The 23,288-nt window shown below is 40.3% G+C and overlaps 1 protein-coding gene across 1 annotated transcript; it reads left to right on the top strand.

Annotated features, from left to right (window-relative positions):
- The first annotated feature begins 767 nt into the window (after window positions 1-767).
- Window positions 768-16,715, top strand: cpe (carboxypeptidase E). The gene is made up of 9 exons (XM_085355772.1): window positions 768-1,008; window positions 10,161-10,357; window positions 10,547-10,714; window positions 11,701-11,818; window positions 12,387-12,569; window positions 13,596-13,735; window positions 14,296-14,395; window positions 14,589-14,707; window positions 16,617-16,715. Exons 1-9 carry the CDS (start codon window positions 768-770, stop codon window positions 16,713-16,715), a joined length of 1,365 nt encoding a protein of 454 aa, XP_085211898.1.
- Window positions 16,716-23,288: the final 6,573 nt, after the last annotated feature.

The following is a 23,288-nucleotide window of genomic DNA, read 5'->3' as shown; positions in this document are numbered from 1 at the left end:
GTAAAAGCCCTGTATGAGCAAGCACTTGACAACAGTGAGAAGGAAAAACTCCCTTTTAACAGGAAGAAACCTCTGGCTGAACCAGGCTCAGGCAGGGGCAGCGATCCTTGCCATGCCTCGTTGGGGGTGAGGTTTAGGATTATAGTCCTTAATTTTGCAATATTGAATATTATTGTGTAAAATATCTTCTACAAAAGAAAAAAATGACACAAAAACAAAGCAAAAATGAGCAGGAAATGACAACAGAAGCATCTCAAGCTATAGCAGCATGCATTCTCTAAACTGAATGTGCGTGTTTTAACATAAATAATGCCCTGAAAGAGTTCCTGTAAGGGCCATAATACAAGCTTTTTTGTAATATTTTGTCATTTGTGCTTATTCATACTCTTCTACTGACTTATTACGTCCATGCTGCAACCTGCGGGTTGTCTTGTTTACTTTTCGTTCTTTTTCCATCCTCCCTTTTTATTTCTTGTATTATCAATAACGAGTTTTCCTTGTGTATAAGCAATTTAAATAAATCTTGGCTTTTTCAGTTTATTTTGAAAATTATGAGAGGATGTGGGGTTGGTTGTGGCTGGCTTTACGCAGTATGTTGACGGGGAGCCTGAGCTCAGGTACAGCGCATCACACTCAGAGGGAAGAGAGAGAGAGGCAGAGGGAAGGATATTTATAGCCTAAAGCGAGGCTGCAGCGCAGAGATAAGGCTCGGAGCCAAGCCGCCGGCAGGCAGGGAGACAAGCTTAGGAAAACGAGGACGCGTCAAAATGAAACACTTCCTTACGGTTGTTATACTCGGGGCTGCGGTAGTCACCCTGGTCAGCGCGGCCAGTACCGACGGGGCGATCTCCTTCGAGTACCACCGCTATGAGGAGCTGCGGAAAGCGCTGGTGTCGGTGTGGCTGCAGTGTCCGACCATCACCCGCATCTATACCATCGGGGAGAGCTTCGAAGGCCGCGAGCTGCTGGTGCTAGAGATGTCCGACAATCCGGGGACGCACGAACCTGGTCAGTTTTACGCACACACAAAGTCTGTTTCACACCGAACGCGCGGGACCATCACCATCCCCACTCCCTTTGTCCCTGCTTTCTGTCGTGGAATGAACTAATATAAATCCATTACCACCCGCTGGGATAACACAAATACATTATGCACTATTGCGCATAGCAGCAGTTTGGCTATGCCCTCATTTGTGTGTGTGTGTGTGTGTGTGTGTGTAAAGGTTATAGAAAAATGACTTGTGTCCCCGAGATAACAGCAGAGGAGGAGCGCAGGTGGGTCGTGCTGTGCGTAAAGGGGCGAGCGAGGGCCCCGCTGCATCAGTTCTGATGAATCTAGATAGTGGGATCAGCCGTGCAAAGCCGCCATTTTGCTGATTGATAATGATCTCTTTGCGCTTATCCCGATTCGTGATTCTTAGAAAACACCACAGATCGTGCCGTGACCTATTTGGAGGTGTTTCGAATTAGCCTTTCCAGCTTAAAAAGGAAGTTCAATTCAAAGGAAGGAGGCTTTGACTTAAATGGACCCATTAGTCATTAGCAGGGCTCTACAGTCATTATCATTACATCCCTATCTGCTTCAGTGCTCTGTACTATTTACTGGATGAAACAACAGATGATGAGTTTTACTGATGCGGTGCATTAGGCAAAACAACTACAGATGTGGTTAACCGCGTTTTAGATGCAATCCACCTTCTCCTTTTGCCAAATTTTCCTCTCCTAGATGGGAAACTTCCATTTTGGGAGGAAAGCTGCATCTTCAGACTCATCAGATGGCTTTCCAAAATATTTTAAATACAGAGGGTGTTTGTTCCAGGGCCCCAAATGATCATAAGCTCTGTGGAAAAACGGCCGTGGTTAAATTTCCCCGGAATATGAGCCTTTATGCTTTCTTGGAAGGATGTCACTGAAACAATCTTTGGTTTCTTTCTTTCTTTTTAATCTTTTAGCTCTCTTTTTAAAATGCCAGACTTGGAATCCATGTCTTCATTTGTATATATGATGGTAAACATTAAAAACACCAAAATTTTAGTGTCCAATCCCTAACTGAGCATTGGCTTGTTTTTCACATACATTAGTAATAAAGTCCTTTTATCATTTTGACCTCTTAATCCAAACCTCACTGCTGACCCGCTCAGACTCATTGGCGTGCTTTAAGTATGGAAACAGTGAGAGGTACACTGCTGGTCCAACCCTAGCCTGTAGTTTATTTAACCTTTAATGAACATTTGGGAATGGTTTAGTGATTCCTAGCCAGCTCTCTCCAAATGGGAGCTTTAGCCATGATCTACTGCAGGAAATAATTGATTTCATTTCAGTAATCCTGAGCTAGAGTTTTCAAAGGAAAGCGGAAACTCGTTATATTGTAGCACAAAGGTAATATTTTGTGGGATTTATTTGTGTGGAGAGGTGTATCTTTTTCTATGGGTGTGTTTATGCGTTGTTAATGGTGCACCACAGGTTTGGTGTGCCACTCCGCTCACATGGTCACAGAGTCTAATGACCATACATACTAAATAAGTCTGTAATAGTCCAGTGGGCGTACGCAGGCATGAGTCACAGTAGCGAGCCGTTATTACTACCAGATGAGTTTCCAAGCCGCTACTTCGCTAAACAGGGCTGGGGCCTCCCCTCCTCCTTCAGCCTTTTCCTTTTCCTCCCTTTCCTCCTCTCCCTCTGCATCTCTGCCGAGCAAAACATCCACAGAGGGCAGGAGCACGATGAAACAGAGAAGCGCAGAGGGAGAGGAGCTCCAGATGGGGCAGAGCAGAGTAAGAGGAGGGAACTGCGGATGTGTGACAAGAAGGATAAAACTCAAGCTTCCTTTAAGGCGTCCTGCTCATATTTTATTTGAGCCTGCAGTGTGTTCGAGCTAAGGTGGAGCCAAAATAGCTGTTGCCGGGGCAACAGATCGGCTTAGTGCACTGAGCCGACTAGCGGCTCGTGGTTGGCTGGCTGACTGTCTGGCTCAGGGAAGACCATGGTGATGGTTCTGAGCGGATGCATCGGTCAGTAAGCAGCCATCTGTCATGCGGTGCGGCACTGGACCTGCCTGTAGTCATAAATACTTGTAACACATTAGTATACATTCAGTGTGGATGGAGTCTGGATCAGCAGGTCTTTCTATATTTTCAATGGGTCACATTCTCACTCACCAAAACAGACCCCCGAACCCAAATTAGTGCCTGGTTTGCTCTCATTGATTTTGTTTCTCGCCTTTATGTTTGGTTATGTTGCTGGTGAAAAAAAAATCTGTAGCTGACAGCAATGCCTTCCCAGGAAACGAATGAACTCAGCAGAACACGAGGCAGCTAAGACCCACATATTTTCCTGCAGCAGTTTGTTGTCAACAAATCTTTTTAAAAAAAGGAGAGTGAGTAATGGACTGGGGTGTGCCAGGTGGACAGACACATGATTCAAACAAACAATACTGCACTGATTCCGCTGGATGTGCAGGTCTGCCTAGACACTTGTTATCTGACAAGCTTACCATTAAAAAGGGGTAAATGTTGCGTTTCCTGATTCTTTCTGCTGTCCACGGTGATACGACATCACAGGGCAGCGCTTCAGACCTGTTTCGAGTGCCATATATATGCGCTTTCAGCTTGGCATTTCCTTTAACATTGTATGATGGCATGAAAAGTTCAGGACTAGGCTTTTCATGGCTGAAACTACTTGGCATGATATGATACTTGAAAAGGAAACAGGAAGAGTGAAATGATTTGAGGAAAATGGCGTGTTATTCATTTACCGTTGACACCAGCCTGCCAGAAAGTGATCACATGTAGGCTTTTTTAAAAAAAAGTCAAGTATTTTCATTTTTATGTATTCAGGTAGATTCATCATATGCCACTTCTCCACCATCCACCTTTTAAAAGGGAAACTGCTGCATTAAATCTGTCTGAATATAGTTAGGCTACTACCACGGCTTAAACTGTACATAAGAAACACGTGAATGTCCCTCAAAGTGCACATTATGTACTTTTGATACTCAAGGAGCCATTTGAGGATTGTTATTCAAACTAAAGGATTTGAATGCTTCCATCATTTGAAGGAGTCTGAATCTCACAGCTGGCTTATATTTAAGCTAAAAGCTTCTTTTCATCAGGGGAAATGAGGCTCTGGTTAAACTCTTTTGGCTCTCATGTCTGGAACCATTTACAATGTTTCTAACACCAGTAGGAGAAACCCTATATTGTAATATGCTTGGCTTTGTCTGAAGGTGAAAAAAATATGTCAGTATGAGGTACTGCTTGAGCCAATCTGCTGTAGACCATCTCACGAGGTGGAAGATGTCATAAGACTGCACGGCCGTCTGTTTTATGATACGACAGTGAAAGTGTGAAATCCCCAGTGAGCACAGACTGAGATGCCCGGTTAAAGCATATAACAGGCAGACACACCGCTGAATATAACATATCAGATGACACTGGGTGTGTTGACTATAACCTGTCCTTTTCAATGCTACACGCTCCTGTTAGAAGACATTACGGTGGAGGGGAAGGGGATCTAAAATGAGGACATTTTGCTTCGTGTAGAGATGGTGAAAACAGCCGAGAGACAAGAGGTGCTGATGGGAAAAGGAGCTAAAAATGACAGGAATGATAATTGAAAAAACAGGAGCGTCACAGGAGTGCAAGTGTGATGAGGGTGAAGAAGAACACGGGGAGAATAAGGGAACAGCAGAAATGGAAAAAAATGGATGAAAGAAAGGCCAAGGCATCAGCCAGAGGTCATTCATTATACATCAGACACCCACAGCCATCTACCACCTCCTCCTCATTCTTCGCCTTCACTCTGCTCTGACATGTTTTTCCTCCATCTTCCACTGTCAGCTTTGCTTTTATTCTCACCCTTTCCTACACTTTTTTGTTCTTTGTTCCTTTTTTTTCCTCTCTTGATATTTTATTTATTTTTTGTTTCTTCATTTGCAGTTTATTTTTGTGTGGCTTCACAGCCGACATGTAGGCACTTCTCTCCCATGTCTTCAATCGTGGAATCCTGAAAGATTTTGATGATGTCCATGTCCTAAAAACACAAAAATCAAAAAACCCAGTCTGCTTCTAACACTTGTCAGTTTCTGAGGTATGTACAGAAGAGCAGATCCTTTTTCTTTTTCCCTTTTGGCAGGCGTCGGTTATAAGCAACTATAGCTCCCACAGGCTGTGAGAGTGCTCTTTCAGGAGAGCACAGCCATTAATGTGTAAATGAGAGGCAAAAATTGCACAAGTTCTATGTTATAGACTACAAATGTAGAGGCTTTGAAATCTTGGACGTGAGTTGTTGTGTTCTGAAAACAGTTTCACAGGTTTTTAGAAAGGTGTTTAGACACCAGCAGAAACTGGTGCATTCACGGGGGATAGGGGGAATCAAGCATTTACAGACTACAGCAGCGAATGAGCATCCGCATACCAAGAATTTTTTTATCGATGCCCATCCAAAAGAATCTAAAGCAAAGACTATAGATTAAAGATAATTGTCAGAATAAAAAATGACTTCATGTGGTAGAAATAAACTGAGCACTGGTGAGCTTTCTCTTGTCTTTGTCCATGTGTCTGTAATGTGAGCGTGTATATGAGTGTGTTTGTGTACCCAGGCACGAGACAGACGGACAGATGCGGAGTGAGAGTCTGTTTACTCGCTCTCCCAGTTCATTTATCTCCCTTAGAACCTGCCCCTGGCAGGGTTGCCACGACGACTGAGAGCGTGCTTAATGTGGTCATTCCCAAATGACGTTTGTAGCTGCAGCCATAATTACTCGGTCGCCTAGGAGACTTTAGTGCTGCTGATCATTTGTGACAAAGGTCGGAGGATGCATTGGATTTTGGCAGCGTCACATGTGTCATATTAACCTTTAGCAGCAGGGAGTGATTTAAAGTTAAAGAGCATTTGGAAACTCAAGTTTTTACTGAAGTTAAGTTGTGATATGTAAAATCCATGAAAACAGAGAAAGATGATGTGATGTTCTTCTTAATCAATTAGTTAGACTAAATTTTTAATGGTTTCATCTTCACCTCATTTGAATCACTGTAAAGTGAATCTGTTTTGGCTTTGGGATGTTTTCCACATGAAGGATGTGGCTGATCTGGACCTTTGTCATATTTTACATACTAGTAAAACCTGTTCAGCCTTACAAATTAAATATTAACTGCTTTTGTGAGTATCATATGTGGACTACTTAAAACATGTATGTACAAAAGTCTTGCACCAACCCTTGTTTCTTCTTTTCAGTTCAGCTGAATTGAATTTATATACTGTAGCACCAGTTCAAAACAACAGGAGTCCAACTTTCTTTTAATAGTTCTTTTAATTTGTAATAGTTCTCCAGACTTTCTGAAAGTCTTTTAAAGTTCTTCTTTTGACATTAGCTGCTTTTTCACTCATTTTTAATCCAGTCCTTGTACCTGGCTATTTTCAGATGGATGAAGAATCAGATACATCTTTTGTTTGCTAAGCAACTTAACACTGATCTATGAATCACTGAAGCACAAAAAGGCACCTTAGTCAAGAGGTGAACCGGTGTTTACATGTACCAGATGACTTAGCAAACATCCAGTTTAAAATTGTATCTGAATGCACTTTGTTACTAGCAACCTATCAAAAAACCTCATCATCTGTTCTAATTTCAAAGATAACAGATGGAATTATGATTTTGATTTTGATACACTATATAATACCATCAGAAAGGCATCTGAAGGTTAACAGCGTTATGACAATGATCCCAGTACATAAAAACCATACCTGGATAGAAAAAAAACACAGTCAAGGATTGGCCTCCCAGAGCCTGGTGCATTGTGGGATCATCTTGACAGAGAACAGAACAAAAGGCACCAAACATCCAAAGAAGAGCATCGAGTGTCCTTGAAGAAGCCTGGAAACTGTTCCTGAAGACTACTTAAAGAAGTTAGAAGAAAACTGCCAACGAGAGTTCAGGCTGTGTTGAGGAACAAATGTGGTCACACCACATATTCACTTTCAAGCTTTAAAATAAAAAGAAACAACGGATGAATTCACATAGGAATGTTTCCTGTTATGAACTAATGCTATCACAGGTGACGTCTTACATTTCAGAAGTGAAGGGTCTCAGCTACATCAGTTTCATATGTTGAAAAATCCACATTTGCAGTTTCATGTGTGAGCAGTTTTTTACGCAGGTGTCAGAGTTAAAGCTCATTCTGACCTTAACAGAAAAGAGGAATAGATTGAGAAATAAGGGGGAGGGTTTGCATGTGTAAAAACAGAACAGATGGAGCTGTTATGAAGTGTTAATGAGGGTGAATCTGCAAAAAAACATATGAAAACAAATGACAGTACTCCTCATGTCACCTCATAACTAGCTACATGAGTCTGCACATATATGGGTTCTAAATAAACATGCACAGCTCTGTAGTCTGCATGCTAACATGGAGTTCAACAGCATAAAAGCATGTTTCGTAAGGGAGATGGGAAATGTCTCACGATACTGAGCATCTGTTTAATAGCTTGAAACACAGTAACTCATTTTTTGGCTGAATGCAACATCAAAGTGTGTGTGTTTGAGTGTGTGTGCACATGCATATGGCAGCTCTGTCGGGCTTCTGAAGGCTGTAAAAACAAAAACATCCAGCAACGCCAGGACAGAAAGAGTTAATTGCAGGCTTGAAATCATTAGTAGCAACTGTGAGGAGATTCAAACATTTAAAAATAACCTGACTACCAGATGTGGCTGGGTGGTGTGTGTGTGTATTACTCACGCATGAAGCTGCTGGCGTTACTCTACAAATACATGAAGAGTACAGCCAAAATGGATTTAAAAAGTCTTGAAAGCATTTTATACAATAATTTAGTTGTAGAAGAATATATATAAGATACACAGAATAATAATAGTCATTATTCTTTAGTGGAAAAATAAGGACAACGAAATGACCCAATCAGGGTAGAAGGAAGAACAATAAAAACACAGTTCTCAGTAAAACCAGCACCCTGCAGCGATTTGGCTTCAGCACACTTGGATACTCGCTTGCTTTTCAACATCTGCCATTCTCAAACTACATTTTATAACTTGTAACCGATCTGAACAAAAGACTTTGTTCTCGTGCAGCCGCAGAAAGCCATTAATCTTCGATTCATAGCCAATCAAAGAATGTTTACAGCTCGCTGCAGCTCATACGTTTTCTTCTTTGTCATTTTGTTAAAGGGCTTTAAATAGGTCCAATTTCAAACTTGTCCGTGTTTTGTATATATTTGTATAGATGAAGAGCCTAATTAGTATCTAAAACAGATGGTGGGATCATGGGGGTTTATTACAAGGCAAATTCACTGGGCTCAAGACAGAAATAGCTTTTAGATATGAAAGCAAGATCACCTTTGATAAAGAAAAGCAGATGCAGTTTTTCTACCCACGCACTGACGTGGCCAATAACAGTAAATCCACCAAATGGTACAGTGTGTATTTTTAGATAAATACAAAGAAAGGAACCAAATTTAGAATCAACTCAGATCCAAGGTTCTCAAAAACAGGACAGGATGTTGAAATGTGCAAAACATAATCAGGATATCAGACTACAACCCTGGCGCAATACAGTAATATGTGTATTAAACACAGACGTTCAGTGAGCAAGGATAAAAGTACATTTCTTAAAGATTTGTCATCCAGTCACACAGGTCTAGATGCTGACTGGTAACTGTTCACTGAGGACTAATGTGTATCCCCTGATCATTTGGTGAGGGGTGAAATTGCTCTACCAAAAATCATCTTGCGTTGAGGCAATGTTGCCTGCAAACACTCAGCATTTACTTTTCGAGCTGTAGGGAAAAATTAGAAAAACTGACACAAAGCAGAAACATAAGCCGTCCACCTTCACAGTTAAAGTTGCATCTTTTTGGTCTCAGTGGTAAGCACAACTTTTACTTTTTCTTTCTTTTTTTTAAATACTGCTTAATAAGTTGTTGGTGAGTGTTTGCAGACAAGGTGGCAAGTTTCCATGACAACTACAAGTGACCAGTACACAGTTTTTACTGTTGACAAATCCATTATTTGCAAAACATAAATGTTTTAAAAATCTGAAATGTAACTGATAACAAATGAGTGGCTGCGGCTCTGGAGGTAAGCAGGTCATCTAATAATCGCCAGGGTTGGTGGTTTGATCCTTGGCTGTTACAGTCTGCATGCCAAACTGTCCTCATCAGATTGTGAATGCGTGTGAATGTTACAAAGAAGGAAAAAAGTGCTCGTATGATTGTGTGTGTGTGAACGAGACTTGTTGTTTGAAGTGCTTTGAGTGGAAAAGTTGAAATAAGAAGCAGTCCATTTGCCGTTTACCCACTTTTCTGGTGATCTGAAGAGCTCACTGTGGTGAAGATTGGCTTGTAAAACCTTTAAAAGCTTTTGAAAAAAATCCAAAATTAGATTGGCATTTGAACCTGCCATGTACGGCCTCCTGCCTCATTTCAGACAAACACCTTCATATTTAATAGACGTAAAAGACGTAATAATAAAATACTATCCCCAAGTGTAAAATACACTGATAATTTGGTAACTGGAATGACTTTAAGTGACTTTGTTAATTAGTAGGTTTTAATCAATCATCAGTAATCATAGTTGGTGACTGTTAATCAGTGATTTGGGGAATTAATTTTGGTGTTTTGAGTTAAATTCTCTCTCAAACCCATCATCAGCAGGCTCCTCGGTGCCACGTGTCTGACAGAACAGTGTGTGACACAGTCGCTGCTTAATCCACTGTGTCTCTCTCATTATTGTCCAGAGGAGCACTGGGCTCGACGTTTGATACGATGTAACCTTTCTGTTGATGAGTCAGTGTGTTCGTCACTCCTTGAGCGTGGACGTCCTCTGTGTCCACGATAACTTCCATAACAAATCATAATGCGACCTGTTTGGTCCCGAGGAGATAACAGATTGTTTCCATGATGGTTTCCCGCTATAGTGTCGATGTGGCCAGCTGTATGTGTGCATTTTTTTCTTTTTGTGAGATTACGTGAGAGTGGTTTATGCTGATTCATTGTCAGCTTTGTCAAATCCTCCTCCTTTGTGAGATGTGTGTTCAGTTCTGCCTCTCGGCCAAAAACCTGCTCTTCACAACAGGGATGGTTACATTATGTCCAGTCACAGTTACGTCTGTGTGACAGTGACTCAACAGGAGCCTTCTGGTTTCTTGCAGGTGAGCCTGAGTTTAAATACATCGCCAACATGCATGGCAACGAGGCGGTGGGCAGAGAGCTGCTCATCTACCTGGCTCAGTACCTGTGCAACCAGTACCAGCAGGGCAACGAGACCATCATCGATCTCATCCACAACACCCGCATCCACCTCATGCCCTCAATGAACCCCGACGGCTTTGAGAAAGCCGCCTCACAGGTGAAGAAACAGCACGTAAAAATCACTTTTTGAACTTTACGTCTGGACAGTTTAAGCTTGCAGCCCTGCAAACAGTCATTTAGGAACCACAAGTCTTTAAATTACACCTACACAGCAAGAGCAGCATCTATTAAAGCTCCAGACACTGTCTTTTAATCTGTCCCCATCTCATTTCTGTTTACTGTGCAGCCCGGAGAGATTAAGGACTGGTTTGTGGGCCGCAGTAATGCGCAGGGGGTGGATCTAAATCGTAACTTCCCTGATCTGGACCGCATCATCTACATCAACGAGCGGGAAGGCGGAGCCAACAACCACCTGCTGCAGAACATGAAGAAGGCTGTGGATGAAAACACCAAGGTAAAACAAACTGACTTACTGATTACAGGATAAGGTGGCCGTTATTTCTTACTTACCATGAAAAGACTGAAGTAGCAATAATAATGCTAAGACTCAAATGTTTGAGTCTTATTCACCCTTTCTGTGTCACTCAGAAACAAGCTAATTCAAGCTATGTAATAAATATGCTTATATAAGTTCATTAATAAATGATATTAACATTGAGAACTTTATTTTAAATATTTTTAAGAAATGTTGCACAGAAAGGAATAAATAGTCCATTTGCTCTGGTCTGTTTTCATGTGTGGATTGCTGAACATCTGTGGGTATCTACGGGACATTTACAGTAGAAGGATGGAAAATGTGAGGTTGAACCAAAGCTGCTATAATCAAAAGTGTATAATATAACAAAGCTAGTAAATGAATGGCTAAATGAAGGGTTGCCAGCTCAGTGGGGAATCAAAATCCCCCCAAAATTGACCCTTGGTATAGTGGGGTGTCCACTATATGTGTGTGTGTGTGTGTGTGTGTGTGTGTGTGTGTGTGGGTGGCATTTTTTGTGTGTGCATGTGCAGAAATGATGAATTGATAACTAGCAATTCAAAAATGGCATTTTCATTTATTATTACCCCTTTCATGTTCATTCATCAAAAGTAACCAAATTTGATGGGAAATCCTTTGAATATTAAGTAATTTGATTACTTGTAAATTCTAATTTTGTGACATACGTACATGAAATTTAATGGAATCTAATCAAATTAAATTGACTTGACTGGCATGCATTCAGTTTATACCAAGCATATTTTCCTTAATGATTAATCAGTTGAATAAATACAACTTTGATTTGATATATTTCAACTGCATTTTATTCAAAATTATTGTACCATGTTTATTGAGGGTCAAGAATCCTTTTTTTGAGTTTGTGTAGGTCGAAGGTGATATTGCTTTAGACATTTATTATCTAAACATTATTGTAATTGTAATTTTTTAATGTTTCACATTTGCAGCTGGCTCCAGAGACCAAGGCTGTGATCCACTGGATCATGGACATCCCCTTCGTCCTCTCGGCAAACCTGCATGGAGGAGACGTTGTGGCCAACTATCCATATGATGAAACCCGCACTGGTACACACACACACACACACACACACACACACACACACACACACACACACAGTATAAGGACATTTATATCACATTTTAGAGTCCATTTGAGTTTTATTGAAGCCTATTCCCTCCACTGAAAAGAAAAAAACATTATAAAACACTGGCGCTGCTCTTCATCATCATCATCGCAGATATGATTCCTGATGATGCGACCCAAATATCCACATTTAAAACTTCCCAAACAGAGCAAGTGAAGTTTTTGCTTCGCCTTTAGTAGAAGAGATCACTCCCACACCTGTTTGGGTTGTTAAACTGTATGTAAACTGTTCCTTTCTTTCATGTGAGGATGTTTATCAAGATAAATATTTGAACCGTTTATGTAACAGCAAACATTTTAGTCCCTTTTCTTTAGAATGCCGTAAATTTGATTTAAATCAGATGGAAAATCTTTCCACCGGCCGGTTCCTCTGCGTCATCGCTCAAAGCAAACAAAATGTGTTGAGCAGGCACACGTTTTCTGCTAACACTTCATCATAGCCGCTCTCTAAATGGCGAGCGCTTGTTTGTTCTCTTTCCTCTCATTAAGGATCCACGCATGAGTACAGCGCCAGTCCGGATGATGTGATGTTCAAGTCTTTGGCTAGAGCCTACTCCATGTATAACCCCGTCATGTCCGATCCTCACCGAGCCCCGTGTCGCAAGAACGATGACGACTCCAGCTTCAAAGACGGCATCACTAACGGCGGGGCCTGGTACAGTGTGCCTGGAGGTAAGAGGCAACTAAAGCATACCTCTCAATAAGGACTTTCTCCCTTGATTGCTCAGTATGGCCAAGCCACCAGCTCTCAGAAGAGTCCTGGTTGCGCCAAACCTCTTCCATCTGAGGCGTCTGTGCTCATGGGAACTCTGATGCAGCAGAAAAGTTTTTGTAGGCTTCCCCAGATCTGGGCTTTGCAACAACCCTGTCTCTGAGCTCTCTAGGCTGTTAATTTGAGCTCACAGTTTTTGCTGTGATATGCATTGTCAGCCACGAGGCCTTCTATAGAGAGGCAATTAAATTTACCACAGGTGGACTTCAGTCAAGGCGTAGAAATGTCTCAGCAACGGTCAAGAGAAACTGGAGGGATTGAGCTAATATGTTTTTTTGCAATAGGCTTGAATTCTTATGTAGATGTTACCAAAAGCGGGCAGTATGGTGGCACAGTGGTTAGCACTGTTGCCTCACAGCAAGAAGGTCCTGAGTTCAATTGCACCATCAGGTCTTTCTTTCTTTCTGTGTGCAGTTTCCATGTTCTCCCTGTGCTTGCGTGGGTTCTCTTGAGGTACTCTGCCTTCCTCCCACAGTCCAAAGACATGCAGTTATTGGGGTTAGGTTAACTGGTTATTCTAAATTGCCCATAGGTGTGAATGTCTGTCTGTATGAGTTAGCCGTGCGACAGACTGGTGACCTGCCCAGGGTGTACCCTGGCTCTCACCCTAAGACTGCTGGGATAGGCTCCAGTGTGCCCGCAACCCTGAAAAGCCAAAGAGAATGGAAGGATGTTACAAAAATTCTGTTTTCAGTTTGTCCGTATGGGGTAGTGTGTGTAGATTAATGAGGAAAAAAAGAATTGATGGCATCATGCTGCAACATAACAAAACTGAACAAGGTGACGTGGGTGTGAAGACTTTCTCAAGTCACTGTATTTAACTATGTATATTGTTTTCAGGTAAATGGTTAACCCATTTTCAAATATATAATCCTGAATTCTGTTGACTTTTTCGGTTTTGCTTTCTTTCTCTCTGCGGTTTACAGGAATGCAGGATTTCAACTATCTCAGCAGCAACAGTTTCGAGATCACTCTGGAGCTCAGCTGCGACAAGTTCCCCAATGAGGAAACGCTGAAGAGCTACTGGGAGCAGAACCGCAACTCGCTCGTCAACTACATCGAGCAGGTAGGCAGGACTCTAAATACAGATGCCATAAATCACGGTTTGCAGTCTCTTCCATTTGCACAGCTGACCCAGAGACAATACCAATGCTTGCAATCTCAAGTCTATAAGTGCTAATGCTTGAAATAAACTGCAAAATGTGTCATCTATAAGAGCAAAATTGACCTTCACAGTCACAACATATTTTCAGATCATAGGTTGGATCTGGCAGGATTTATGTGACTAATTCTGCTAATGGAGGTGAAAGAATCGTGACTTTGATGGTAAAAAGGAACCACATAATCGGACACGTAATGCAGCCTCACGCCGTCAGAGTTGCAACTGCCCATCCAGACGTCAGACACTAATTTGTGGTGATGCCACTTCTTCCTTTGTTTGCTCACAAGAGATTGCTCAACCAGAAAAAGCTCTATATTTATTAAATGCTCAATGCTCTGCTGAGGACACTGTTACATTACATCTTCTCCACCAAAAACGAACAAATCTTTTACACCTGAAAAAATGCTGCCATCAGTCCTAGAGGGAACATGTTCTTCACGTGTCAATGTGCGCATTGTGTGCAGGTTCACCGTGGTGTTAAGGGCTTTATCCGTGACCTTCAGGGCAACCCTATTTCCAATGCCACTGTATCTGTGGAGGGTATTGACCATGACATCACCACAGGTAAATTCACACAATTCACAAAGCACAAGTGCTATCACAGCTTTTGCTTGCTCCATGTGAGAAATATAACGGAGAGATGGTGCAATGCCTCCATCTCGTGGATAGTGTGGGTACTGCAGTTGTTGCTCGGCGCTGCTCTGAGCATCAGTGTGTTGGTTAAACACATTTTAATAAGACAATCTGTATTTTATAGCCAAAGATGGAGACTATTGGCGCCTACTGGCTCCAGGAAACTACAAAGTGGCAGCCTCTGCCCCTGGATACCTGACTGTCATCAAGAAGGTGGCTGTACCCTACAGCCCTGCAACCAGGGTAAGACACACAAACAAATGACCCATCACATTCCCTGTGGGGTCCTTTATCTTTCCAGAAGGTAACCTGAGTGGAAGTTTCCCAGCCATATTTTCTGGATCTCTAAACCCTACACCTATATGAAAATATACAATCTAGAATAAGTCACTGAACCTTGGTCCCTCCAGCAGACACCACAAACACATCAGATGCTGGATGTCTGACTAATGTTGGCACCACCTACGTAATAATGTAAGGTCTCGGTTGAAGTGTCTGTTCACAATAAGCCACTAAACGTTTAACAGCTGTTAAGTGCTTAGTATGAGTAACAAAGGGAGGAGAGTTTGTTCACTCAGAAGCCCTCATGTCAAGCTGCATAGGACGGAATTTGTAGGGCAGAATTTTTAAAGTCTGCAAGCTACCAAGTGAGTCTGCAGCAGAAAAATGATTATGAGTATTTAAACTGAATTCTATTCAAAATCAGTCTGGATTGCATATTCTTGATAAAAGATATCAGAGTCTCTATTTTTTTCTTCTTACCAGCCCTGTTAACAATCTTAAGATTGCCCAGATTAATTTCTAGAGAACCAGTTGTTTTCCTGTCATGGAGGATGCTTTAGTTTATCAACTAATAGCTAAAGAATCTTTTCAAAGCTTCCAGTTGCATCACAGAGTCTTTATTATCAGATGGAATCAGTTCTGCTATTTTTGAACTTCTGCCCAGACTTTTCAGGACATTAAAAACAAGGACAAACAGATGAAAAAGCTGAAGTAATAACTGCACTAAACACTGCTGTAACTGTGCAAATTTTAAAAGAGAATGAATCGCGCACTGAAGGCACAGGAAAATGGCTACTTTTAGAGACCTTCATAGATTTCTTTTTGACATACAAGACATTTTTATCCTTTTTTCAGATGTCTGCGCTTATAGATTGCATTCGATTTTATTGCATATGTGCAATGACAGTAAAGATGTTATTATTATGTTGATATGGTCTCATATGGGGGGTCATGATAACCCTGTTAGTGTTTTAAGATAAGATCTGGTGTCAGTTGTAGTTTAATAGAATTGTCTTCCAACCGGCCCTGTCCTGGTCGATGGTGCTGCTACATCGCTGTTCGATGCTGCGATCTGTTCTGAGTCAGTAAAAGCCTGGAGAGAGATCAAAGAAAGCAGTGATATTCATCTACATGTGGCCACCTGTAACTGTGGATTAAGTGCGATGACACCAACTGAGCTCAAGAAGTGCAGAAAACCTATCATATAGACCAAATACACCTATCATAGTTTATATGTTAAACTTCAACATATAAACGACTCGTGTGTCATACTGAAACGTTTGGTGTGATTCCGGTAAATACAGCTCCAGTATTCCTTTTAACCTAGAGGTATGAGCAGGAGAGCAATGTGTCATGACTTAGCAAATTCTGAACATTTTAGTGACCAATAAATCACTGTGATTTTTACTTTCCACAATAATAAGTTTCCACAATAAAACACACCTTTCAGCTTTTCATGTATTTTGAAATTGTTTTTTTTTTTGGAGACCTGGAGTGTAAATGTGCCTGTTTCTAAAACCCTTTGGATCATCTTCTGTTCCGTCTGTAGACGTGACAATAAACACAAAAAGGTTCTGCTATTCTTTATAGAGCAGGTTTGAGATGTATTTTTTTCATTTCCAAAAAACTAATACATATTTTACATATTGGAATTAAAGAATAGCAACAAAATATCCAGTATTGATTCCATCCTAATGCCTGCCTGTCGATACAATCAATGTTTGGATAGAGAAAATAGGAAAAAAAGCAACATTTGAATGAATGAATAGAAAAGTTTCTAGTTAAAGAACAACTTACAAAACCAACACATTAGCTCCAAAGTCCGTTGGATCCTCCTTGGTTCTCAGCTGCTGTATCTTGTGTGTCTCAGGTGGATTTTGAGCTGGAGTCCCTGATGGAGAGGAAGGAGGAGGAGCGGGAGGAGCTGATGGATTGGTGGAAGATGATGTCAGAGACACTGAACTTCTAACGATTTTGTCTCGCTGACGATCGGAGCATCCACAATTCGATGTAATATAGTCAACGTTCTGTGTGCCCGTCCGCTCTGAAAAAGAATATATTGTCTCTTCTTCTACTTCTTTCTTTTGATTGTGTTCTCTCCATTCTTACTTTAATTAATTTTGTTGTTTATTAATGTAAGAGTTTGCCTCACACTCCTGTAGATTGTTTGAATATCCTGCGCGCGCAGTGAAAGACAAAAGGAGGAATTTGCAGGCAACTTGCTGGCAGTGAGATTGGTCTTGACTTCTGTGGTATTGTGTTCTTTATCGTACACGTGATTGGTAACCATGGCACTCACCTATATATCCAATGAATGACTGACTGAGTAATAATGTATGTAAAAGATCTGTTTACATGATTGCCACATGGCTCTGTCTATAAGTATTCATTTCCCCTCCTGTTTTAAATGTCTCTGTTTCTCCAGGCTTTAGTACCAATACATACACAACGCTACTACACACGAAACCTTCCAAGTCTGAGTAGCTGTAAACACACACTCTGATACTCGTGCTGTTTTTTTCCTGTAAAATAAAGCCGATGTCGCACTACGGTACTGAGATAATCAGGGACATTGAAAACACTGTAAAATCACTGTAAACATCATATTGTAAACAGTCTATACAGGCAAGCTAGTTTCCATATATGTTATTGATGTTACGATTTTTTAAAACTGCAGCACAGCTTTGATTCCAGCACAAGATGAATGGTTATAATATTATAATATTATAATATATACTGTATTTATGAACTAGGTATAGCAAGAAAAGCTTTTTTTGTAACTAAAAAAATATGAAGAACCACGATCATGACACTAATAAATCAGTCAACCCAAAGCCATTCCTTTGTATGTGCACTACACAGGAAATACTGTAAAACATAACGAAGGAAGATTCATGTTTACTGCAACATGAATCTTTTGAGTGGACAGTTGGCTGACTTACATGGATGCAGTTCACTTCATTTTAGAGCTCAGAAAGGATTTATTGAATGTATGGCTATGGAAATGGTTTAAACAATGTAAAGAATAAACAAATCAATAAAACTCCCCTCTTTATGTTGTCGAACTGCCGTCTGGTCTCTTTTGTTTCAGCTCTTTTTGGGTGAGAGCAACTGCAGTTGTTCACTTCTTAATGAGGCTGATGGATGGGAGCAAATGGGTAAGGCTAAAGCCTTTATTAGGTTTTCATTAAAAGCTCAAAATAGCCCCTCTATTTTGAGCTTTTTACTTTTTTACAGGGATAATTTGGAAAGCATTTGCTGTTTGCAAGGAAATGGAGAAACAGTCCCTAAAAATAGGCCCGATGGCGAGATGCCACAGTGGATTACAGGGGAAACATTCAGCAGAAGTTTTGCATTAATGCCTCAAATCTGTTAACAAAGTCATTTTATTTATGGTTTCTTTATTTCCTCATGAGCAAAAGAATTTCACTTTATGATGTCAGCTCATCTAACAGCATATAGTTTTAGGTTTTCAGTGCTCACAGCTGTTGCCATAAGGTGTTGCTTACGGATGGTTGGAGAAGTTACCGCCTATAATTATAGCAAACACCCATCCGTGAAATGGTCATATAACAATCACTACTGCAAATTCTGACTTACCAAACCAAGTTTGATGTTCTGGTACAAGCACGTGCCTGTTTGATTATTGTATAAGAAGATGATGTTTGCATTTTAAACATTTTACAGCTCAAATAAGATGAGAATATAAAATTCTGATGTAGATTTCTATTCTGTTTGAGTGCAGCAACGCTGTGCATCTCTCTGACTTGGTAACCTTTTAGCCTTCTCTTTTTTTTTATAGAAACAGCTCATTTCTGCATAAACTTAAACTTATGTTATAGTTTATGAATTTATTGGTAAAAAGCAAAAACAATTAAAAAAAAATGGGAAGTAAGATCATTGCAGGAGCTTCTCGATCTTGTATACCAGCAGTATAGCAATGTTCAAACGAGTAAGAAAAAAGAAGTTTTATAAATCAGGATAATAAAAAAATGTTTAATTCAAAAGAAAATGATTTTGTTACATTCAGAATTTCTGTTAAACACTGAATGTAATTATTTTGTTTTTGTAAATATTTTATTAATATTAAGGTTGGTTACAGTGGACATCATCTCTAAATTGTGTTGGCATGGACTCAATTTCTGATGTCAGTTTGACTCTTCTAATCACTTTACATATATCGTTTTTTCCCCCTTGCACATTAATGCATAGTGCAGTGGATTCATGCAATTTTAGCAACTCCAAACTGAGGTCTAATCAGGCAGAATAAGTGAAAACAGATGTGTGGGTGTGACTGACCTTTAACAAACAGCAATGAGAACAAGTAAGAAACAGTGAGCTTGTGTTTTCATGGATTTGTTCACTTAACCACTTCACTTTGACTGCGCATCTGGTGAGGAGTGATGTTTAACTAATGCTCAGTGTGCCCATATAATGCCTGGCAGATCAGTAATTTCTAAAATACTCATTAACTGAAACCGGCACAAATGACTACGTCACATTCATCTTTATTCCCCATCCTGATGCTCAGATTGAAAGATCTGTTTGTCTCTCCCTCTCCTCTGTGTGCGTGTACGGAGGTGGGTGTGGTCCAGAGAGGACACACCTGTTGTTGGCATGGCAGCTTTTTGTCTTTCAGTGACAGCACTTAAACCTGACTCTTGTCTGCACTCACTTTTAGATTGTGGCTCTACTCACATTCAGCCTGTATAGCTCAGGCATCTTTGAACTGCTTTCCCGACCCCTTTGTCAGCTCACAGTGCTGCTTGAATATATGAGATATATGAGCCAGCCTTGTACTTACCTGTAAATCTGACTGAACCACTCTCACACCAACACTCCCAGAAACGTGCCTGTTCTGTAGCTAAAGGAGGTTGGGATGTTGGCCCTGTGGTAAAAGCCTTTTTGAAACTTACCTGAACGCCTGTCTGGAGATACTTAGCTCAGTGTAACTTTACTTTGATATTACAGCTTATTTATTCTATACCATATATTTACCTCCACAAAGGGCAGATCCGATTTGATTTAAAGCAGCCTGTGTTCACTGACTCAGAAGTCTGTTTTTACAGAAGGACATCTGATATTTCACAGCAGGAAAAACGCTGTCCAGTGCTAAAATTACAGATGGATGAATTCCACCAAGTTTCACGGTTCTGGTTTCTGCTGGCTCGCTTTCCTTCTTTCCTAACTTACAAGGATTTCTGAAAAGATCAGAGCCATCAATAATGTCATTAAAAGCATCTGTGCTTCATATTAGGACTAAAACCTGCTGTCAAAAGACCCCTTCACTTCCAAGTTCTTGGATTGAAATTGCTTGCCTAGTCTAATAAGTTATGAATCTTGAATAAGGGAGGACATAATTTATGTGAGATAGACAAGCCAGTGCCAGTGTTTGACTTCAGCTTTGTGTTTAGATATAAATCTTACTGCGTGCTTGTACATATTGTGCCTTCATATTGGTAGAAAAAAATGGCCTTAAGCATTGTTATCTAACTTTCACTCCCTGCAGTCACACACACACACACACACACACACACACACACACACACACACACACACACACACACACACACCCACACCTAGCAAGGGTGGCACTTTTAGTCCAACTATGCGGTTGAATCAGCTGTTTTAGCATTAGATGCTAACTCTGCAGATCAATGGCAACCTCGGTCTATTACTCATACCGACCCTATTAGCATCTGCTATTAGCATCTTGTCATCAATACCATTGATCAAGCTGCTCTGACTTCAGGGCAGAGCGGGACACAGAGGGGACCTGCTGAGAGAGAGAGAGAGGGAAGAGGACATTAATCTGATCAGTCAAACGTGATATTAGACAGCTCCTCCCTCATCAATAATGCAGGAAGACCTATTTGTTTTGGCACTGGGGCCAGTAAAAATGTGATGACACTGTGCTGGTAATTAGTTAATTATTGGACTGAAGTAATCAGCAAATATTTTGATAAGTGTTGGAGCGATTTATAACAAAAAATAGGGGGTCGGCTTCTTGTTTATCATTTATGAGGTTCCAATGTTGACGTTTGACTAGAGAAAACAGCATGGAGGTGTTTATCGTGACTTTTACTGATTTATTTGAAAACAGATTCAGTTTTACTGCATTTCAGAAATGTTCTTTCTGTACACACACACACTTAGAAAACCAAGACTTTTATGAATGCGTTTGTTTGGTTGCATGTCTAATTTTACACTCCTGCTGCCACAGCTCGTCTTTGTCATTACTTCTTAAATCCTGCAGATGACAGTAGTGTGCTGACGACCTGACAAATCACAGAGAGAAGAAGTGTTTGCACACGAAGACTACAATCTTCTAAAGGTTTCTGCACCCTCTGTAAAGGTTCACCATCAAACTCTCAGTCATTAAACCATTAAGTCACAAATCTGATAAGTCACAGCCTGATTGCATTTGTTGTTAAAATGTTTGGCTTATTTTTAACAAAGTTAGACTGTTTGTTTTAAAAATGACCCAAGAATGATTTGGTAAGTAAAAACTAAAAAATATAGACCTGTTTTATTCTCAGGTTCACTGAAAGTATGTAATGCAGCCTTGTCTTCATACAAATGGTGGAGGAGTAACTGATCTGTCTCTGCTCCTTCTTTTGTGATACATGTGTAAGGAGTGGTAACGATAAATCACACCTCAGAACCTGTATATATGTAATCTATAATAATGCTAAAACTCCTTGATTATTAGAGTTGCAATGATCTATATCGACTTGTTGATTTATATCAGCCTACAGGTGAATAAGATGGTAAATAAGCTGTGAGAGAAGGAGAGCGGGCTCAGAGGTTCAGTACATACATTTCTTTCACACTCCCAATTTTTTTTTTACTCGGTAACTTATTTTTTTGTCAAAATTTTAAAACTTGTCTTCAGCTGAGTTCATGCTGACTCAGTTAAAATTATTTGAGACGCAACAAGAACATTTTCTGAACTTTAAAAGCTCCACTCAACAAGAACTGTGGGCACATTTTGATATCTCAAACTGGTGGTATTAACTCTGAGCTGAAACTGGGTTTGATCTTTGATATGAGGATTTCTCCCTTCTGTTCTCTGTCAGGATGATCCCACACCGCTTCAGTAATGTTGAGGTGCGTGCTCTGGTGAGGCCAATCCATGACTGATAGTGTTATATTGTGTGTTTTTCTATCCATCTTACTCTAATAGCAGTTTGGGATCATTTGGCATGCTGAAAAAGAAGCCAATTAGATGCTTTCCAAATGTTGGATCAAAATCTTCCAAATTACACTTTTTCTGTCTATAATTCCATCAAATTTGACCTCCAACACTACTGTCCAAAATCAAGGCCCAAATCATAACAGTGCACTGCTGTACCCCTCTCCTGACCTACTGGTGACAATATGAATACAAATGTCAAATTTGCCTCTCACACTGTGTTATCTTTTGCATTTTTAATAGATTCAAATAAAGAAATGTGAATAAATGATGTGTTTTTTTTTTCAACAGGCTGCTATCAACAAAGGGTCTCAAGATATGGTTTAAAATGTGATCTTTGTTTAACTTTTTACACAGTCTATGGTCTGTCGCTTGACTTCAGTTAACAGGAACTTCTTTCTCAGTTTTGAGAAAAACATTGGTTCTCACAATGTGCCAAAGCTGATTTTGCAGCTAAAAGATCTTTGTACAGCAAATCAACCCTCACTCACTCTCTTCTCTCGCTCTCTCTCTCTCTCTCTCTCTCTCTCCCTCTCTCTCTCTCTCTCTCACACACACACACACACACACACACACACACACACACACACACACACACACACACTGCATATTTCTATAGCCTTTCTGAAAAGAAGCATATCTGCAGTAAGCAGAGGCCAGAGCGCACACACACACGTTGATCATACAGCTGCGTTACCATATCTCTGAGGACATTGCATTGACTTATATTAAGTTCCTGGAGCTTTACCCTAGTGTAGTCTTACATTACCTTAAATCAATTCTTCTAAAATTTGGTAAATCATGTTATGAAAACTTGCTTTTTTGCCCCCCAAAACAAAGCTGAGCCTCCACGTTATAACAGCGTAAATAGATTTATGTCCCCATAACACGAGTAATACAAGTGCACACCCAATACCAAGTTCCAGAAGAAGTGCAATGTCAGCAAATGGCTACTGTACACACACACACTTTCAGCATCTTCAGCTTTCAGAGAAGCAAGGTGGTTGGTCTGTTAAGGTGGTCTCACTCGGTGTGTGGCGCTGTCTGTTACTGTTCCCCAAATTCTAACTCGACATTCAACTCAACTTTCTTCCTCCTTGTTCAGTAATGACAAAATGACCGGATCAACAAAAAGTTGTTTTTTAAATTTAAAAAACAAAACAAAAACGTAGATATTAGTTCAATAAGTCCAAGTGAGTGTCATAAGGTGAGGACGATGATAGAAAATCACAATCTGAACAAAATTCAGACAATAATCTTGTGTCTGGATATTCTTCATTTAATTTCATATTGTAGATAAAGAACAAACAAAAAACTAAATAATAAACCTTAACCCAGTCGATAAAA

The sequence above is a fragment of the Diplotaxodon limnothrissa genome, linkage group LG6, assembly GCF_057381915.1.
Source record: "Diplotaxodon limnothrissa isolate DT_005_m linkage group LG6, D_limnothrissa_male_GT1.1, whole genome shotgun sequence".
Classification (NCBI taxonomy): Eukaryota; Metazoa; Chordata; class Actinopteri; order Cichliformes; family Cichlidae; genus Diplotaxodon; species Diplotaxodon limnothrissa.
The sequence above is the reverse complement of the archived record's forward strand: the minus strand, read 5'-3'. Positions and strand labels throughout refer to the sequence as shown.